This window comes from Eublepharis macularius, chromosome 13 (genome assembly GCF_028583425.1).
Source record: "Eublepharis macularius isolate TG4126 chromosome 13, MPM_Emac_v1.0, whole genome shotgun sequence".
NCBI classification, from domain to species: Eukaryota; Metazoa; Chordata; class Lepidosauria; order Squamata; family Eublepharidae; genus Eublepharis; species Eublepharis macularius.
In genome coordinates this window covers 69,824,452-69,844,756 of record NC_072802.1, presented here as the reverse complement: position 1 = coordinate 69,844,756, position 20,305 = coordinate 69,824,452, and the positions used below count along the sequence as shown (strand labels likewise).

The 20,305-nt window shown below is 43.3% G+C and overlaps 1 protein-coding gene across 1 annotated transcript in view; it reads right to left on the bottom strand.

Annotated features, from left to right (window-relative positions):
• Positions 1-399: 399 nt before the first annotated feature.
• Positions 400-20,305, bottom strand: part of SETD1B (SET domain containing 1B, histone lysine methyltransferase) — a 47,087-nt gene continuing 27,181 nt past the window's right edge. The window contains exons 8-18 of the mRNA XM_054996453.1: positions 19,367-19,540; positions 18,654-18,741; positions 17,095-17,316; positions 15,778-15,876; positions 13,530-13,991; positions 10,181-11,731; positions 8,497-8,663; positions 6,360-6,491; positions 5,856-5,975; positions 4,949-5,086; positions 400-4,408 (exon numbers count right to left, since the gene is read on the bottom strand). Coding sequence (XP_054852428.1) covers positions 4,235-4,408; positions 4,949-5,086; positions 5,856-5,975; positions 6,360-6,491; positions 8,497-8,663; positions 10,181-11,731; positions 13,530-13,991; positions 15,778-15,876; positions 17,095-17,316; positions 18,654-18,741; positions 19,367-19,540 — 3,327 coding nt within the window. The 3' untranslated portion in view covers positions 400-4,234. The remainder of the gene's footprint in view (positions 4,409-4,948; positions 5,087-5,855; positions 5,976-6,359; positions 6,492-8,496; positions 8,664-10,180; positions 11,732-13,529; positions 13,992-15,777; positions 15,877-17,094; positions 17,317-18,653; positions 18,742-19,366; positions 19,541-20,305) is intronic.

The window sequence follows — 20,305 nt, the reverse complement described above, 5'->3', positions numbered from 1 at the left end:
TGGCTGCAGCTGTGGCTTCCTTGTGGTTTGTCCCACTGTCTCTGGGGTTGTTGCCGGGAAGTGGTGGTGAGGGGGGGCTTGCAACTCTCCTTCAGAGAGGAATCCATTGCGTCCCCCATGATTTTCCGTCCTATCATGATGGAAGAGCATGTTCTGCTGGTCCATGATTCTGTCTTGCCATGAAATGGCCACCACGGCCGAAGGAAGGAAGGAAGGAAAGAAGGAAGGCACACCTGCCTTCTAGCAGGTGTGCAAAGAGAAAGAGAATAGCAAGGAGGCAGAGCAGAAAGGAGTAAACAAGGCAAGAATCAGGTTCTGGAAAGTAGAAGCGAAGGAAGAAAAACAGTAGAAAGGCAAGGCAGCGCACGGATGAAGCTGCTCTCCCTGCTGAGGCAGGAATGAAGCTGAAAGAAAAGGTGACTCCCACTAGGAAGACAGGAAGTAGAAAACTTGCTCCTGCCTCCCTGACTAGAGGGTGGGAATCACCCATCAAGATGTCCTCAGCCTCAGAGGGAGAACAGTTATTTTACTTCATTTATACCCTGCCTTCCTCCCTAGTGGAGACCCAAAGTGGCTTACAACATTCTTCCTCTCTTCCACTTTTATCCTCACAACAGCCCTGTGAGGAAGGTTAGGCTGTATGACTGGCCCAAGACCCCCCAACGAGCTTCCATGGCAGATTGTCCCTCCCAGATCCCAGTCGTCCAATCAAACCACTACAACACGTTTGCCCCATAGGCATCTTTCTTCTTAACACGTACTCAGATATTTCATCCTTGATAATGATTTAAAATAGTATCCCTTGTACATCTCCAACAGAAGTTTTATTATTCATGAGAAACTAATTATTGTTAATGAGAAACGAACCAAAAGCACAGGTTTTCTGTAAGAAAAGTCAGTATATTTATGGTTTGCTTTATAAAAGTTACTATAATACAATGGTACATAGTATTCAATTCACAAAAAAATATGAACAAATATGTACAGCATGACACACCCACAAAAAAAAAAACACGTTCTTCAAAACAAGGTACATATCGATGACAGAGCCTAGATGCACAGAACAATCTTAAATTTATACAGTTGTTTAAAACAAAAGGGAACAAAATTTTTAAAAGATTCTAAATCTCAAAAGTTGAGATTTAACTTTTTTTTCCAAAGGAACATAAAAAGGAGATGTTTATTGCAAACCATTTTCGTTCCTCCTTTTAAAGGAGGTCCTTATATTTCACACTGCGAATTAAAAACCACTCTTTCTAGAGAATCCATGAGACAGGAATAATCAGGACCAGGGGACTCCCCTCCACAAATTTTCCTTTTGAAGAATAACCTTCTGAATTGTGAGTATCTTTTGTTCTCCTCCCTACCCCGACTCCCAAACAACTGTCTTGATCAAGCAACTCTGGTGTGAAGGCAAGTGCTCTCATCGTACACACAGAGCTTCACACAAGCAGGGCCTGCCTTTTTGATGATAATGCCTCTGCTCACGTGGAGCTACGCATGTCCCCTGGAGCACTTTGGAGCTCCAGATCCTTCCACAATTCTACAAATACTATGTCGGTAATCAAGGAGGAAAGTTATAAAATAGAAGATTAAATTTGAAAAACAAAAGTTGCAGATCTGCTTAAATACATTTTAGGTTGTCATTAATAGACTATACACATTCTTGTCTGAAATAAATAGATTTGCACATTAAGGTATCAGAAAGGCAAATTAAAAAAAGCCTCAAACTTGGCAATTTTTTTTAAATCTTCAGATTCTTACTCTTTCTAGTTTGATCTATGCATTTGACAAAAAAGTTCTTTTGTACAGAATTTACATTATACATAGCTTGACACAAGCTGTAAATGCAGCCAGCTTTCTCCCAGCCTCATCTGCCACTTTTTGTGATGTTCAGTGCTGGCACTTTTTTTTAAAAAGCACTCCAAACTACCATAGTCACTTTAAACGAATTATTTACATGCTTCTGAAGTACAAAGGAAACAGCCAAAAACAAAATAAAATAAAAATCAACATGTTTCTACAAGAAACAGTGTTTGAAGAGAAGAGTCTGAACAGTTGCCTATGTACAGATGATGTGTCCAACTTCAAATTGTAATTCTCTTTTTTAAAAAAAAGTTTAATACAGAAATGCATTGAAATGATCCCTGAAAATAGGTCACAAATGATAGAACTGAAACAACTTTCCATCAGAGTTTTAAAAGTATTTCATGTATAGAAATAAGCTGCTTTGACAGTATAAATATCTACCAGGTGGAGCTGGTTCCCTCCCAAACCCCTACGATGTATACACCTCAATCTGGAAAGCAGGGCTGGGGGGAGACGGTATGTGAAATCAAGCAAAAGGGACACAGGCAGGCTGGAGATTTCAAGCACAGAGAATGCGTACAAGGTAGTAGCAGTGGAAACAATGCTGAAGTCAGTCTGTGAAGCATAAGGCTAGGGATAAGGCTGAAAAGATTTTGGCACTCTGTTTGGGAACGGGGTAAGGTTCCTTGTGAGAGGCCTGAAGGGAAGCCAGTTATTGCAACCTAGATAAGGTTGTTCTTCATTTCATGAAGATGCTCCCTTCTCTGGGATAGGTCAGCATAGCTGACTATCTTAACTCGAGTTCTTTCCATTAAACCCAGAGCCTTCCAAGAAAGGAAAGCCTACACAGGTCTGAGGGACTCCAAATGAACTTTTGTTTTAAATATGCACTCTTCTGTGAACAAAAAAAAACTTTCACGAATCTCTCTCATCAAAGTTCTATAAGTTTTCAACTATGCACTTATTCTCTTTTACCCCAATTATAGTATGTGTGAGTGTGTAGTGCATGCTAGATACAGTGTGCGTGTGAATGTGACAACTGCTATGCCAAAGAGCTGTTGCAAGTTCTGACCAAAAGTAACCAGCAGAGTGACAGCTAATAAGCATCACCACATTTCCCAAAGGAACTTTCTCTTGCACCAGCACCCACATTTCATTTCAGTGGCACCTGTGTAGGAGAAGCTCCTGATGGATCACGCTGTGGCATTGAAGAGGACAGAAACATGTAAAAGGGTTACTGCTTGACAATGCTATTGGTTCTGAAATCAGCAAGATGTATGTGGCCTTCTCAAAGACTGGAAGTTTTGAAAGCCACACCATGGGCATGCCAAGAAAAGGAGTTTGTAAAAAGAAGTTGGTTTAATCCAATGAAGACCTAGCAAAAGCTGACCTTCGTCTTCTATACTTACAGAAGATTCAGACTATCCGAGGTCAAGGGAAACAATCCTGCTAGAAACAGAGATGGTAGCTTGCACGGACTAAAGAAGGCCTGCTCCTCTTGGCCTTCAGGAATTAAGAGTGTGGAGGTCTACCACACTTCATGCACAGCAGGTAGCAGATGAAGCTGTCACATCTGATGAGTAGCTTCAAGGAGAACTTGCAAGCAGAACAGAAGTGGGATAGGAAAGCCATCAAGACCACATGGGCCCCAGACCACCAGATCTTGCTTAGAAGGATGCAGGAGCATCCAGATGGGCTCTCCTTACATTATTTTCTCTCTGTCAAATTAAGTACAGACAGTTTTGAAGGCCGGTAAATTCAACTGAATAGAACACGACTGAATTAGTTACCAAAAGTGTGGAAATAATACCTCAACGTTGCCATATCTGGGGCCATTTTAAAGGGGACCCCTGTGCGTGAAAAATCCTAACCGAAATCTCCAGCCTGCACAGAAATGCAGCCTTATGCTCCCTTCACACCTTGCATTGTGTGCAAAAACATCCCAACTTCCACTGAGCTTACGGGCCTCTTTTTCAGTCTCTGCTTCACATTTTAAAAAATGTTTTTTCTCCTCCCCACCCAATAAACAAAACGTATGAGAAAAAGGTTAGCAGCATTGTACAGAAAGAGGAACGTTTCTAATAAAAAAAGGTACCTGACTCTACTCATGAGAGCGACACCATTCTGGACCGAGCAGGCGGGTGGGGGAGGGGTAGTGTTTTGATTTCTGGTGCCGCTGACTTTTCGTCGCTGGAGAAGGAGAGGAAGGAGAGGGGTCAGAGCTCAAGATGAAAAGCACCAGCAAGTTGAAGAGTCCAAGTGTGCGTGTCTGTTGTCTGCACTTCTCCTGCTGCCACAGGACTGCCGAATGGGCTTTCTTCTCTCTCTTTTTCCTTTGTCTTCTTCCTCCTTTTTTGGCAAAAGTGCAATCACCCTTGGTTACCACAGTTCAGACACAAACAATGTGTGGCAAGAAACCTAGGGTTTAATTTAGGGTCCCTCTGCAGTTCTCTGAGCCACAAAGACAAGGGATTTTGACATCCTCGATGGGGAATTTGTAGTCATAGGTAATTTCCTCGTTCACGTTGATGTACTGCTTCGAGTAGATGACAATCTTCTTTTGAGACTCCACTGTGATGACTTTAGCATAACAGTTTGGCTAAAGAGAAAGAATTCAAATGAAATGAAAAACTAAAGGCTTTTATTTGTTTTATTTAGATCTGGTATCCACCAGATTAAAGCCAGGAGTAGGGGGAAACAAAATCCTTCATTTTAAAATACATTCTTCACACTTTTCAACTTTTCTGAGAAGTACTGCTGGATATTAAACATGGGTCCAAAAACCTTAAAAACTATTAAACTGCTGACGGAAATATGGGGAGGTGAGCTGCACAAAAAAACCAGGCTCCCGTTACTACAAGCTGAAGGGTCTGGGGGACTGGGGGCAAAGGATATCCGTTAGACTGAGCTTGCTTCCTGTCCCACAAAGGTGACAAGAAACCAACAGCAGAGACAGTCTATTGCAACAAGAGCCGTAGGTCCTAAGATGCTTATTATAAGGGAAGGCACATCAGTATTTCAATTCTACTCTCTCTCGCTTGCGCGCGCGCTCTCTCTCTAGGTAGAAGTCTGCCTCAAGTCTGTTACAGGGATTAACAAGACTTATTTATACCTGATGGTAAGGCCAAGGAATACTTACATTGCAACTGTGATTAATAAACCTGGCAAAGTTTCCACACTTGGTTGCATCTATAATAGTATCATGGTCAACTCGGAACATATAACTACTCCCAATGCCTTCATCCTCATAGCGTTTCTCTCGCATGTCAGCAATTACCTGCAGAATAAACCAATACCATGGCTTGGGACCACTTTTCAAGGATAAACACATTCAAGTAGAGAAAACTGTTCGGAACTTCATTTCTATGAACACATCACCATTCAAAAATCCTCCACTGCTAAAAAGGAGCACAATTTCAAGGTATAATTCACCAAGAGAAGTACATTCACAGGGGCACAGCAGATCTGCCCACTGGATACAAGGCTACATCCATACCCAATTGCATTGTTTATTGAAAGTCTGAGCCATTGATCGCATTGACTGACACTGTGTAATCTGCCTTGAGTGTCAGTGAGAAAAGTGGACTATAAAACAAACACACATACATGTTGGTATGGAAGAGGATGAGGAGCCCTGGCTGCTGTGGGTCAGAGAGAGAGCTATCAGCCCTCCTCCCATCTAGTTTTAGAACTATGCAAAAAGGATATTTTACCTCTCCTCCACAACAGCGGTCCACCAAAGTCACACTTATTTGTGATATTTCTGCTTTCTCAAAGTGGCAATTTTTGCCTCACAACATCTCTGGAAAGCAGATGATGCTGACAGACCACAACTTGTCCAAAGCAGCCCAATGAGAAAAGATTTGAACCTGAGTCTTCCCCAACTCTAAGCCAAAATCTCTAGCCTGGCAAGAGGGGGCTGAGATTCTGCCCCTGCTAGCAGTGCTTCACTACAGATGCAAGGGGCTGCAGGTTTGGGGTTTCTGGCAACAGCCAGCCTTCCCACTCCCACCCCATGGAGAGCTGTGTGACATTTTCAGGTTTACCTGCCGGATGTTCTGGCCCACGTACTCAATCACCATTTCGTCAGCAGCGATGGGCTCCATTGCAAACAGTCCCCAGTCATGAATGTGGCTCTTACAGAATTTTAGCTTTTTCTTCCGGAACTATTGAAGGGGGAAAAAAGACCACCACTACTGTGAGTCGTTTGCTTGCGAGTGAACATGATGTCGGGATATGCCCGGGGCTTGCAGTACAGGATTCCATGACATTCTGGCACAGTAACACCAAAAGAATCCAGAGCCAAAGACAACTTTGGGAGTTCTCACCTGGCTGTTTCGTTTGGGCTCCAGGGATTAAGATACTGCCACCCCACCCAAATCTACCTTAGAAATATTTTCTGCCTGTCATCATCCATCACACCATCACTTAACTCTTGCTTATCCCGTGCTTGCCAGTCCTCCATCAAACATTTGTCAGTCTGAAACTAGGCATACCCCTGACCAGCTGGAGCAACCGGCTGTTGCCCAGAGGGGAGATGCACAACTTACCTTCAGTTGATTAAATTTTAGCAAATCACTATCGCAACTTCCGGTGAAGGACGACAGAAGCCGGCGTTGCTCTGACCTCCTCTCCGAGCCAGCCCGGGTGGAAGCATGTGGCTGGGCAGGAATGCTCATTCCCTGAAGGTAAACATGGAACTGCTCAGGAACTAGCAATCTTTGTAGCCAAGTTTATCTGTCAGTGGCCAAGCAGGTGATGTGCATGTACAAAAGGTCCCAGGTACCAGGAGGGCTGGAGACCCCAGAGAGCTGCTACAGTTGATAGCCCACTGGTCCACCTAGCCCTGCCTGATTAGTGAGGGAATACAGTATTAATGCCCTTCTCTTTATTTTAAATATTAACTCTTTTTGCAAATTATCTCTGAACTGAATGCCTCCAGCTTGTCAGCCACACTTGTCAGCCTTATTGCCTTTCCAGGTTCTGTTTCTGTTCTGCCATTTAGCAAAATGATAATCAGAAAAAGATTTTTTCCCCCACCCTACCTGACTTACTTCCAGTACCAATTCTGTGTCGGAGTAACTATGAGACCTGAACCCCATCAGTGTACTAGCCAGGGCTTTTTTTCAGCAGGAACGCGGTGGAACGGAGTTCCGGAACATCTTTAAAACGGTCACATGGCCGGTGGCCCCGCCCCCTGATCTCCAGACAGAGGGGAGATGAGATTGCCCTCTGTGCCACCAAGCAGCGCGGAGGGCAATCTAAACTCCCCGCTGTCTGGAGATCAGGGGGCGGGGCCACCAGCCATGTGATGATTTTCTCCAAGGGCAACCCACTGAGTTCCACCACCTCTTTTCCCATAAAAAAAGCCCTGGTACTAGCACAAGTCAGAGATCAGAACAATAGTAAACTCAGAATGACAGAAAGCCAGTGGCCGGCCATTCCTTCTCTTCCTGTATTTGCAGCATAAAAAGACAACCCCACTCATGATCACAGACTCATGTGGAGGCATTTCCCTTTATCGGAAGTTATAGCCAACCTCTCATTTATGTCAGAGATAGGCAAAACACTGATAGGGGGTGTGTGGATCAAAAATGCAGGAGGTGGGGTTCCAAGGTCAAAAAGTCCAGAACCGCCTGAATTCCAAAAAAAATTCCTTGAATGTTGGGAAATTCAAAGGTAGCTGAATCACATTTTATAGGTATTCCCGTGATGACAGAAAAAAGGAAGAATAACTGCATCAAACAAGGTGGAGCCTTTGTACTGGGAAGAAGAAATAAAAGGCACATGTCATATGTCCCCCCTTTCTATTTAGATTGACTGGAAAGAAAGGTCAAAATATCCAGCAAGGATCAACTATATCCACAGCCAAGGACTAGTTTTAGATGGGTAGTCCTGTTGGTCTGCAGTAGAAACACAGGATCTGAGTCCCGTGGCACCTTAGAGACCAACAAGAATTTCAGAATATAAGATTTTGAGAGTCAGAGCTCCCTTCTTCATAGGACATCTTTCTAGCATTAGAAAGGCAGAGGGGAGGAATACAGAAGGGCCCATAGTTTTGGGAACTGGATAATTCCAAAAGCTATTTCTGTGTCTTAAGGATGAGGGCTGCCCCAAAAGGGGTCCTGATTTAGAAATTGATTTGCCTAGGTTGTCAAACCCATAGAGCAACAGGGGCATTGAGGATTTGCCTGCATCCTGGGATCCATGAAAAAGGGGGGGAAACTGTCAAGTGGCAACCAGATAGAGAATAAATGTGCAAAAGAAAGTCCTACAATATAATGGAGGTTAGTAAGTGAGGAATCTGCTTATTCTGCCTATGCTTGAGGAACATATGGAACACAAACTATTATGGTTACAGACAAGTGTCCAGGGAGAGTAAATTATCCATGCAGCCTATTTGCTACAATATGTGTATGTCACCTTTCCGCAGATAGTGAGTGGGCAGGTGGGAAGGGGAATACTGGTGCTCACGCATCCTGACATTTCCACTGCTGCAGCAAAGCAGTTACCACAAATCTAACATTCAGAAACTCTCAAGTGCAGCATCACAGTCTTTTGTTTCTTCCAACCCAATTGAAGTGGATTACTGTGTACGCCGAAGCAAACCAAGTTCCCAGCCTGATTTATGTGAAGGCAAACCCCATTCACTGAAGGCAAATTGGCAGCAGGGAGAGCCCCTCTAACCTGTGTGTCAGTTGGAGGTTCCTCGGCAAATGCACGGCTATTGTTGAGGTATTTCAGCTTGTCCTTCTTGTCGATTTTATAATAGCCTTCGCTTCGAGCACAGCCAGTCACATGTTCTCGCATCCCATCATCCCGTTTCTTCTTCTTTGGGGTCAAAAAGCTGGTTGGTGCCTCTATGTTAAGGAAAATCTAGCAATTTGTGGGCCACTAAAATCTGTGGCTTCCTCAACAAAGCATGCGTTTGCCCTAAGCCTTACTAAAAAATAAAAACAAAACACAGAAACAAGCATGCAAGGTTAATACTAGGGGTTTAAAAGTAGATAATCTACTGGCACAGTTTAGGAGAGTGATACTCAGCGGCTAGGGAGCCACATGAGGTTCTTGGATATAACACCTGTGGCTCTTCTGAGAAATCATTCCACAATGTGGCACCTTCCCCATGTTCCAGGAGAGCCCATTGCCAGGTAAGGTTTGGTTCTGACAGATGGTACCCAGTGGAACTGATGGATGAGCGAGATGCAGGGACAGCGGTAAAGAGCATGGAACCTCATGTAGATGCAGCTATGGTTATAGTTATGGTTATAGATGTTTACATTTACTAGCAAAGGAATGTTTTGATTGCACCCTCCCTCTCTCTCCTCCCCTCCTCTTCTATATTTGACCAGTTTATGTACCATGCATCTGATGAAGAGAACTTGATTCTCTAAAGCTTATGCTACAATAAAATTGGTTAGTCTTAAAGGTGCTACTGGACTCTTTTTGATTTTGCTACTACAGACTAACACGGCTAACTCCTCTGGATCTTTGACTATGGTTATAGTTATATCTCTAATAGTTGTTTCTTATAGTGTGCTCTGTGTGTGTGTTTAGTAGGGTGGCATACAGGAATCATGTGGCTTTTTTGGTTTCTGATAGTTGCAAATGTGCCTCTGTAAGCTACTAACTATGAACCGATGATTTGGGGTAAGATGGTTGGAAAGCAAGCTTTTGAGTTCCACAGAACACTTCATTGAGCAAATGACAGTTTTATGAAGGTTGAAAAGCTCACATAGTCCCTTGTTAACCCAACACTGGTTCAATAAAAGTTTACATTTGGTCTAATCCACATGTTATTTCCTTTGACACGGCATTTGCACCGTAAGCTGCTGAGGTGAGAAAATGTATATGAAGGTTGTCAAGTGTGTATTAGGGAGCCTTCAGGGAAATTACTTGAAATTTTTAAGAATTAGTGGCACTGTCAAAATATAATATACTGCCGTTTCTAGACTCTTATCACAAACTACATAATGAGTTTTGAGTTACTCCTTTTGGCAAGAGAATAGGAATACTACCTCAAGAGTGTCATGGCAGCATGTGGAAGGCTCCAGGGCTTGCAGCCAGGGTCATTCCCTTCTCCTGAGCGTGCAGCCCTGAACAGAAGGGTATCTGGTTGTTCTGTGGGTGCTGCTGGACACTGGAAGAAGTGTGCAGGAATCAAACCCTGAGTACTGCCAAGTGCTCAGGTATTTTCATAGTCTGATTGACACTGAGCACAAAGCTCAAGTCAACAGCTACAAGGCCCAAGTGATATTTGTGTTCCAAGGCAGCCAAGTGCCAATGATAGCTATGCCTAATAAATCTAGCGCTTTCAAAATTACGTATTCCCAAAGTAAGCACGGTTTGATGACTCAGCAGAAAAGGATATCAGGATGGTACACCCAAAGGGTGTCGTTGAGCCAGTCCATCCCGTTGTCTTGCTGCAACAAGTGATCGTATGTCACACACAGGAAATGGATATCCTCCTCATCTATACCCCCATTCCAAATGTCATACAAAATAGTCATCTCCTCAAACTCAGAGCGGGGCCTAAACTGATATAGATGCGGGGAATATTCAGGAGAAGGAACCGTCGGGACGTCTTCTGGCCTCTTTTTCTGGCGCCTCCACTGCCTTTTGGATTTCAGGTGCGCTTCTTCTTCTTTGAAGTCCTCGTTCCACTGGTTCTCCAGTTCCTTAAAGGGAAGCTTCTCAGCTAGAACGTCTGGTGCTACCTTGTCGTGGAAGCCATCATTCCTGAAATCCAGGGTAACGGCCTCTGGGTCTTTTAGAGAATAGAAAGCATCTGGGTGGCTACTTAATAACTCTTTGCTCACAGCGCTTTCAGTCAAGGCAACTGGAACTGGAAGAAGAGTCGGCTCTACGGGTTTGCTGGAATAGGCATCCAACATAGGGCCCAGAGGCGACGATCTTTTGGGCCGACCTGGTTTCCTTCTGATGGGCACGATGGATGAAGGGGGAAGTGGTGGAGGGAGAGGTGGAGATGTAGCCGGTACTTCTTGGTAGGGCAAAAGAGCTCTTGCATCTGTGCTGCACTCGTCTAAAGACATCTTTGACTCCATGAATAAGCAAGGCCGAACAGCAAGAGGTAATTGCTTGTTGGGAGACAAGTCAATGTGTGTGTGGAAAGCTGGGACAGGAGGGCTGGCAAAGGGAATAGGGGAGGGAACGCTGTTCATGCCGACCAACAAGGAAGCACCAAGAGGTTCTTTAAAGATTTTCTCATCAGGTTCATCCTCAGAGAGTTTCTTGACAGACAAAAGACAAGGGAGGGTAGCACCAGGCTCTGGGAAAGTAGGTGTGAATGTGAAATCCCTCCCTGGGGTCCGAGGTATGCCACTGGTGATCCCAGGGGACTGGGATGGGTAAGAAAATGGGCTTCCTGGGACTTGAGGGGAACTTAAAGTCAAGCTGCTTCCTGTGAGAGGAGCCTCACTGCCGGGTGTGGCTGGGACAGTGTCTGTGCTCTGAGACTTGGAGAGACTGTGGGAGCACTTGGCTAAAATGTCCCGCCCAGGAGTCCGTGGGAGCTCTTCCTCTACTGATGGTTTGGGCACAGTTAATTGCTCAGGGAACTTCTCTGGAAGGAGCAAAGATTCCTCTTTCATGGACACAACTGATGGGAGGGGAAGCGGACAGGATGGCAACGTGTGAATAGAAAGCACAGAAGACTCCATATGGGCCAGGACATCCCGTCCAGGAGTTCGAGGGAGTTGCTCCTCTTCCTCCACTTTGCTTTTTGCTTGGGCTTCTGAACTACTATCATCGGACTTGGTAAAAAACGAGTTTTTGCTGGACATGACATCTCCGAACAGTCCCACTGGCGTTGGTGGACGGAAGTTTTCTTCCTCTTGAGATTCTGGCTTTGGACTATCTAGCACCTCATGTTCCAGCTCAGTATCTGGTTCAGACTCCTCCACTAGGAAAGAGAGAGAGAGCAGTAAGTGAGGTTATTTGGTTGCTTCACATTTTCATTTGGATAGACCATGCTGTGGTTACAAAGGCAGTCCATGGCTCCATGTTGGAAAGGTCTAAAAGAACATTTACCCCACGCACCTGCCCAAGAAGCATGTCCTTCATCTACCCACAATTCTGCCACTGATTGATCCAGGCAAAAACAATTTACATTTTTAGTGAGCCAGTTCCCTGTTTCCCTAATTGCTTTTAGCACAAAACCAAACAAAATGTGGTTCTAAAGTGAGGACAAACCATGCATACTCTATGCCCCAAAACTTCTTTGCTTCCAGGAACTTTTAGAAAGTTACAAGAAGAAGAAAAAAACCAGTAGGGAACAGAAGGGAACGTTCTAGAGTGCTTGAGGTCATTGGGGGAGGCCCTGATTCATGTCCTCTTTCCAACTCAGAGGTGAGCTGAGTGGCCACTCACAAGCCTTTTTCAGCCAAATTTGGTCACTTTTTGGTGTCAAGGAAATGTTGTTTTTCCTTTACTCACCTAGGCAATTTTAAGGGGGATGGGTCAGCTCTGGGTTAAATGAGAAACCTTTTATTCTGCTGCTGGTGATTTTGAAGGCTATTGAAGTTCTGTATGGTTAGAGCCCAAGCAGCTACCATATTTTAAAGTTGAGCTGTTGGTGTCTTAGGCTTGGATTTAATCGCTGCCATTTTAAAAGGTGCTATGATTTTGTCTCTGGCTCAAAGATTTTATTATTGTCTTATGTAGTTGATTAGTTGGTGGTACCTTTTTAAAAAATGTTTATAAACTGCCTCAGTCTTTTGCGGTGTGGAGCATATAAATATTTTAACAAATAAATGAATATTGTGTATACATACTGAGAATAAGCCATTGCGGCAGGGCAAAAAATAAGAGGACACAAGGACACATGCAGAGCATGGAAGTTCAAAAACTTTGTAGCCTTGCTCAAAGTTCCATTTGGCCTAAGTCTCAAGAGACAGAACTTAACATATTTTCAGACTCTTCTCTCTATCATCTCTGCTTTAGGATGCTGGCAACCACCATGTACTAAGACAGCATGTGTCTAAATTTCTGACTGTTTCATTGTTGCTCTAAATTCAAGCTCTGAAGCTAAACAAAAATTCTCATGGATCTTGCCTGGTTTCCTTTCAAGTATATGGGAATCGTAATTTTGGTGTGTATAGCCACTGTTACGCTGTTTCTGGGTTTATATCACACAGTTATCACCATTTTTAAAAAGGAGATACCTGAACAACTATTAGGAAAGTATGTTTGACATCACTGGAATATAACAGAAAGGTTAATTATTTTTGTGGACTTTAGCTAGACATGACGCATGAAAGACAGCCACTTCTTTTTAAGTCTGAGATGATTTTTTAAAAAAATCTGATAATTATAATGTAAAAAGTGAGAGTTTTCAGAGAGGCCTATAAACCAAGTTGCTTCTAAACTACACAGAAACAAAACTGGTTGATCTCCGCTCCAGCAACAGGTAATACAAAGGGTGGAAATTCCTTCCTTCCATCTAAGCATGGAAATTCCATTTAGCCTTCATGGCTCATAGCTACTTGGGTTTGCAACAATCAGTTCTACCTTAGAATTATTATTTCCCAAAGTAAGGGCGCCTTCCTTTTTAAAAATAAGCATGGAGTACAGACCAGAAGAGACGTGTTTTCAGAACTCCACAATCAATAATGGGGGAGAACCAGTATGGTAGAGATAGCTACCCTGATTGTTGGAAGGACATACAGCTTCATAAAGTTCATTACAGAAGCTCTCTGTACCTGGCATACATGAGGGAGATTGTTGTAGCTTCTCCTCTTGGGTTCTCTCCATCACCATCAGCACTTCTGCAGCAAGGGATTCCTCAGGCATCTCACGATTTTCCTCTTCCACTTGTTGGGCTTCTTCCTTTGGCTCCTCTCCTTCCAGCACAGAAGGTTCCACCTGTGCTAGAGGAGCCCCCTGCATGTCCACATCTTCTACTGGAAACAATTCCAGGATGGTCTCCTTCTCATCATCATCCTCAGGCTCTTGTGAGAGAGACTCTACCGTTATTTCCGTGGGTACAGCTTCTCTTCCTTGTTCCATAGACACCCCTTCATCATCTTCCTCCTCTTCCTCCTCCTCCTCCTCCTCCTCTTCATCTTCGTCAGAATCGGAACTCGTCCCAAATTCTGAGGATTCATCACTTTCATCAGATGACTCAACTTCTGCCCTGGAGGAGGCAGGGCTTCCAATGTCTTCTACAAGGGAGACAAAAGGTTAACATCGTTTCTTTGCAATCTGGTTCACTCTGACCAGAATGGACAAATTATAGGATTTCTCTTCTTCTTCTCCCATCCTAATTTCACTTTTTGTTACAAGAACGCAATACATGCAGCTCATTATAAGCTCATTGTAGAAGTTCTCCTCTATTTTCAACCTATTCTTCCTTCAAGTAGCTCAGATCTGCATACATGACTCTCTATTCTCTCTTCAAATAACACTGAGTCACTTTAGCATAGCAGTTAAGAGGTTCAGCTGTGAATCAGCACTCTGCTGGTTCAAATCCCACTGCTGCCATGAGCTGAGCAGGTAAGCTTCTCCTCTCAGCCCCAGCTCCCCAACTGTGGGGATGATAATAATAGACTTTATTCACTGCTCTGAATGGAGCACTAATTTGTCTAGAAGAGCAGTATATAAACAAAGTTGTTACTATTATTATTATCAGTTATTACTGTGAGATGACTTAGCTGTTAGCTAAGGTTCCCGGGGAGCTTGGGCCAATCCCCATCATGGCTGTATGAGAACTTGGACCTGGCTCTCCCCTGGACTTGTTCAGTATCGTAACCCCTACGACTATACTTGCTCACTTATCTCATGCTAGCAGCCATTACAACATCTTAAAGCAATTAATTACCTCCCCTTTATCCCGAAGCTGCTGCAGATCAGTTTTGTTGGGTGACCCCTGATTTTTTACTCATTGCTTTTACTTTTCTTGTCTACAACCAAGGGACACAAGCAATTTCTTTCATCGCTCTCCCTGCACCATTCGGAGTTTGTCTGCCCCTTAGTAATTTTTCTCCATTTTAAAAAAGATGCAGCTTCTTTAGCCTTTCCTCGAAGTTGTCTGGCTCCTCTTTTCATTTTATTTGACTTCTCAGGAATTTGCCTTCCATTTTACAACAACTTTTTTTGAGGAGGGTTAGCAACAACTGCATAAGGTATTCTTTCTTAATTTAGGCACACAGCAGATTTCATAATGAGATCGTACTGACCAATTTATTTTAACCCCTTCCCTGAGAGTCTGAAAAGCAAATGTAAGGCTGAAATTTAATCATAGCACAACGTCTTTCATGAAGATTCTACTACCATTCAAAATCGCCTCCGGGAGGTGCGTATAACCCATTTTATTTCTGCTTCACAGGAATTACTTGGCACACACTGATGCTAAATTTGTTCCACCTGATGCTCAAATATGGCTTGGCTTATGCTGATGTTTTCAAAGGTAAGAGTGGCAGGGGGAAATGTAAAACATTTCGAGGGGGAAAATCTGAACAGGAAACTGTGGTATACTTCATCTAGGACACAATGCATTACTTTGTAGTCTGGTTTGCACAGCCCAGAGAGTTAGGGGTACCTCATCTTTAATTAGCTATGCAGCATTAGCCAACTGTGAGCTGCAGGATTTGAGTCCAGTGGCACCTTAAAGACCAACAGGATTTTTCCAGGGTATAAACTTTAGAGAGTCAATGCTTCCTTCTTCAGATAACTATGGAGCTGATTTACACATGCAAGTCCATCGTTTGCCAACTACAGCACTGTTGGGCTTGCATGTAAGAACAGGCCTTCAGACTCCAGAGTTGGAACTTTCGTGTCACCCAGAGCTTTTCAGTGGGCTGAATTTCATGGATGAGTTATGATAATCAGCTGCAGACTAATCAATGCTTATCAGTTTGTGAACCAGCCTGCAGAGTTGTCCATCAAGACAAAAAAAGTGTCTCCAAGAGCACATCTTAGATTTATTTAGCTACCAGAAAGATCTCAGACCTTCTTCAGAATCCTGCTCCTCTTCTTTTTCACTTGTTTCTGCCTCAGCATCATCATCATCTTCCTCCTCTTCCTCTTCATTGGCATCTTCCTCCTCCTCTTCCTTGGGCGACAAGAAATTTCACAAATTCAGCAAGCACCCAAGTTTTCAGAGGGAGAAATCATGTGGACCAAGTGTTTATAAAGAGTTCCAACAACATTTGGAACCTCTCTCCTCTCAATACACTTTTATTCTGCTGTTCCTCCCACAGAACTCAGGGTGGAGTCCACAGTCCTCCTTATGTTATTCTCACAACAACCCTGTTAAGTAGGTTAAGCTGATACAGTGTTGACTGACCCGGGATCACCAGTGGGCTTCACCACAGAGTGGGATCCAAACCTGTATCTCCCAGATCCTATTCTCTCACCAGTACACTACATAGGTTCTTTGGTACAACATATGTTAGAAACATATAGGTAAAAAGACAACCAACTGGTTTGGAGCACACAGCATGGTGCTCCTGACAGAAAGGAAGTGATAACAACAGTAAAGAAAAGAACGCGCACACATACAGACAAACTCATTGGAGAAGCACAAAATGTGTGAACATAACCGAGCAAGTGTAGCTAGGTGCGATCACAATAGTATACAGTGAGACTATAAAAGAAAATATATATATATACTGTGTGTAAAGAGGCAGTCTTCAGTTCTTTGCCACAAATTGCCTTGTTCCCATTAACGTCTCTGTATTTTAGCTCCCTGTCTCTGCAAGACAGGCAACCAACCTTGCTTGGTTCACAAAGCAGCTTGTGGAAGAATACGCCTATTATGCTTTGAAAAAGACAGGAAACTGCTATGGTGAAATGTTACTTGTAATTATATCACTAGAGGTATATGCAACACTGAGCGCAGGTTTACAGAGTTCATTAAAGTTTAACAATGCTCTTTAACTCCCATCCTGTCCTTTTCTCACTGGTAAAGGAAGGACCAACGTACAAACATCTCTTTAAAAAGAACTATGTACTCCACAATGACTGGATAGTGCAGAATCGATCAGAGCAGGGTCTGCTCCACTGTATCCCATGCTACTTCTGTTTTCTACTGAGAGGATGACTGCTTCTTCTCTGGAAGGCAGAGCTCTCTCAGATACCTGCTCAGGAAATCACTGAACAGGATTCTGTGTGTGTGTGGGGGGAGTGGGTCACATATTCCTGTAGTTTTCCGTACAAAAGTAAGGCAGACATTCATCGTCGAGCCTACAGGCCCATTCAGAGGATCCCATTTTGAAAATGCATGCACATGGGATCAGAAAGCACAACTCCAGTCAACTGTATGACCTGCCTTGTCTGACACTGATTTCATCACTCCTTTCCCTTCCTCCTGCTCAGCCTCCTTTTCCGAAGAGGATTCTTCTTCCTCCTCTTTGCCTGAATCCTCCTCTTCTCCTTCACTGTCTAGTTCTAGTGGCCGTGCAGGTCTCCTTCTAAGGCCAACGCCATCAGCATCCTTCTTGGAGAGGTCAGAGGTTACATCAGGCAGATCTCGATCTCGTTCAGATTCTGAAACATGAAAATAAATGGGAGGGAAACTGTCAACCACAAAGCTGCACAAGTGAGGAAAGTCCTTCCCACCAATCTTAGAGATAAGTAGCAGGCAACTAGGAAATATATTATGAGCCAGAAGGACCTAGCTATTAGGCATTGTTATAACATGAGCAAAATGCTTTTTTGTAATGAGTGATTTGCGTAGAGAAAGGCCTTGGTCATTGTGAGGATCAGTAGGGCAGGGCATAGATTATATTGCACCCTGCCCTGGGCCACCCACTGTCAGAGACAAAAGGTTGGTTTTGTCCTCAACTCAATGGCTGCACATTACTCTTCCCAAGAGGAATTAATGGTAGCCATGTTGATGCCAGTAAAAGGGTACAGTCTGGGTTACAACTGGAACATGGGAGGGGGAGATGAACCTGCTCCCTACTCTGGTAACTCCAGCATTTGAGGATCACAGACCTAGAGACATATAATTTCTGGAATATTTGAAGTCTCAGAAACACCACCAAGGTTGGGAAAAATTTATATATGCTACGCTCATTTTCCTGTCAAACCTAAACTACTTTTACTGAGTCGACAACATAAAATGCATCATTTATAACTTAGTTCACATAAAATTGTACTATTGGGCATATTTATAGCATTTCAAAATATAAATCTATTTTGTTTTCTATGAGAAAAATTGCAAGACTACCCAATACTTAAGAAAGAGTTGCAATCTACTGCACCCTATGCTACCATAATAAGTCTTTTTTTCTAGACCTTCACATTACCAGGCTCTATCTGCATGGTCCTCTCCTTTATCTCATTTGCTACAGCCTGAGTTCTGTTCTTTTGTCACATAACACTGACACGGAATGCTGGAAATTGACTTTTTAATACCTCTGTTTAGATAATGAGCCTAATTTATCTGTAATTTGCCTTGAGTGTCACTGAGAAAGGCAGACTATAAATACATTCATTTATGTTTGGATATATACTTTATGCAAGGTTTTAACTTTCAAGAAACAATTGCCAGCTTATTAAGAAATGGGAAAATATCCTCTTGCAAGCTGAGTGACTAAGAACCACCATTAGTTGCTCGTGTTCAAAGTAATGCATTTCAAAAACACATTCGATTGTAGATCCCATGAATCTGTTCTGCGAATGTCCATGGTTTCCCCTGATGCAAGGAGCCTTCACTGCTCTCAGGGCAGGAGAATGTTCCTTGCACCCGAGCCGGGGGGAGAGCTGACATCGCTAGTGGGACAGATCCACAGCATCCAGCCCTTTGCTAGGAAGGCTCACACGTGTTCAGCAGCTGGCAACCCTGATAATGTTTGGAGCAAAAACTCTGGTTTGCCAACCTTCATCTTCGTCATCTACTGAAGTGGAGGGGCGGATTCTTTTTTGGTCTCCAGCTGAGGCAGCTTCAGGTGGCTCCTTTCTCTTTACCTACCAAAAGGGACAAAACAAGGCTGTTTCAAGAGATGTAATTAGTTCAGATATATGCAATCCTTTCAACAACAGGCAACAAAACCACAGGAAGTGAATTAACCAGTCAACAATTTTCACCCTGCATCGTTTAATCCTACTGTACCCGTTCAACCGGGGTGGTCAGAAGGCACTCTGAATTAGTGTAATCATCTAAAATATGTGAATGTGAATACAAATCTACAAAACACGAAAGTTTATTTCTTAAATTTGTTGAAGGACTTCCTAAAGTAAGACAGAACCTTCACTTAAAGCTACATTAAAACTTATCAAACGCAGAACAATTAAAACAATTCCTCAAAAACTGAAAATACTCTACGTGTTTGCATTCCTGCCCCAAGCCAAAGCACTCCAATGGCTCTCCGCTTGAAGCCTCTGGGGTACTGCTTATACCCACAGAGGAACCCACCCATCAGACATTTCATATTCCTATTCCATATTCCTATTTCTATGCATCAAGATGATCTGGTCGGTAACAGCTTCACATGCGTCATTGTAAACAGAGACTATTAGATAAATTAACTTCTAAAAATTATCAAGTGCTATAGGAAAGGAGAATTCATATTCTGAAGACTGAAGCGCTGACCTTGAAAGATGGTAACCGGATGGCCCCTCGTAACCCAATGCCCAGGCCAATCCCTTCATAGCCCAGACCCTCTCCTTTATTCCAGTTCTCCAGGAGACAAGATGTGATACGGTCTTTTGGTTTCGGCTTTTCTTCATCTTTATTCTCTCCAGATTTTACTGGAGTAAGGGAGGCCTGTGCAAGTGGAAAGAAGTTCAACAGAATATAAAACACTGGTGCACACAACTAACATTGGGAGCTTGGGCACAGCATCATCTACTCATTTTAAGTCTTTATTTTTCGGAACAGGTTCTGAGTTACATTGCCAGTATGGTCTCTGGCAAAGCCACAGGCAGGATTGTACTTCCTTCCCCTGCTATGTGCTGTCCATTGATTAACTGCAAAATATCAGCTCTGACTAACAGAAAACAAGCTTCCTTTACTGTGGTCTACTTTGGTGTAACAAAAAGCATCCAACACAAGCTGTAGAATAATATCTTCTAGGGCTTTTAGTGGAAATAAGACCCCAGGAAAGCCTGTAAATAGCAACAGTATGACTCTGGGAAAGTCAACAACTAGTGACCGCTTTCAATACTGGCCTGGGAAGACAACAATACACCTCCAGCCACACCCAGGTCTGCAGCTACATGAAAGTAGCATATAACACACACAGTTTTCTTACATCGAATCAGTTTACTAGCTCACTGACCAGCAGTGATTCTTGAGGGTACTGGGTAAAATGGCTTCCCAATTCTATTTTCTGACATTTCTTTTTTAAATTTAAGACACGGAATTCAAGCCTGGGACCTTAAAATATGTATGGACGGAGATATGGCTCCTCCCATACAATCCTGTTAACACCAAAGCGGATATTGCAGTTTGCCTTGTACTCCTCTCTCTTTTTCCTTTCTCTACATGTCTCCAAACACAGGAGCCTTGCCTGTAATTTCTCCTATTGCA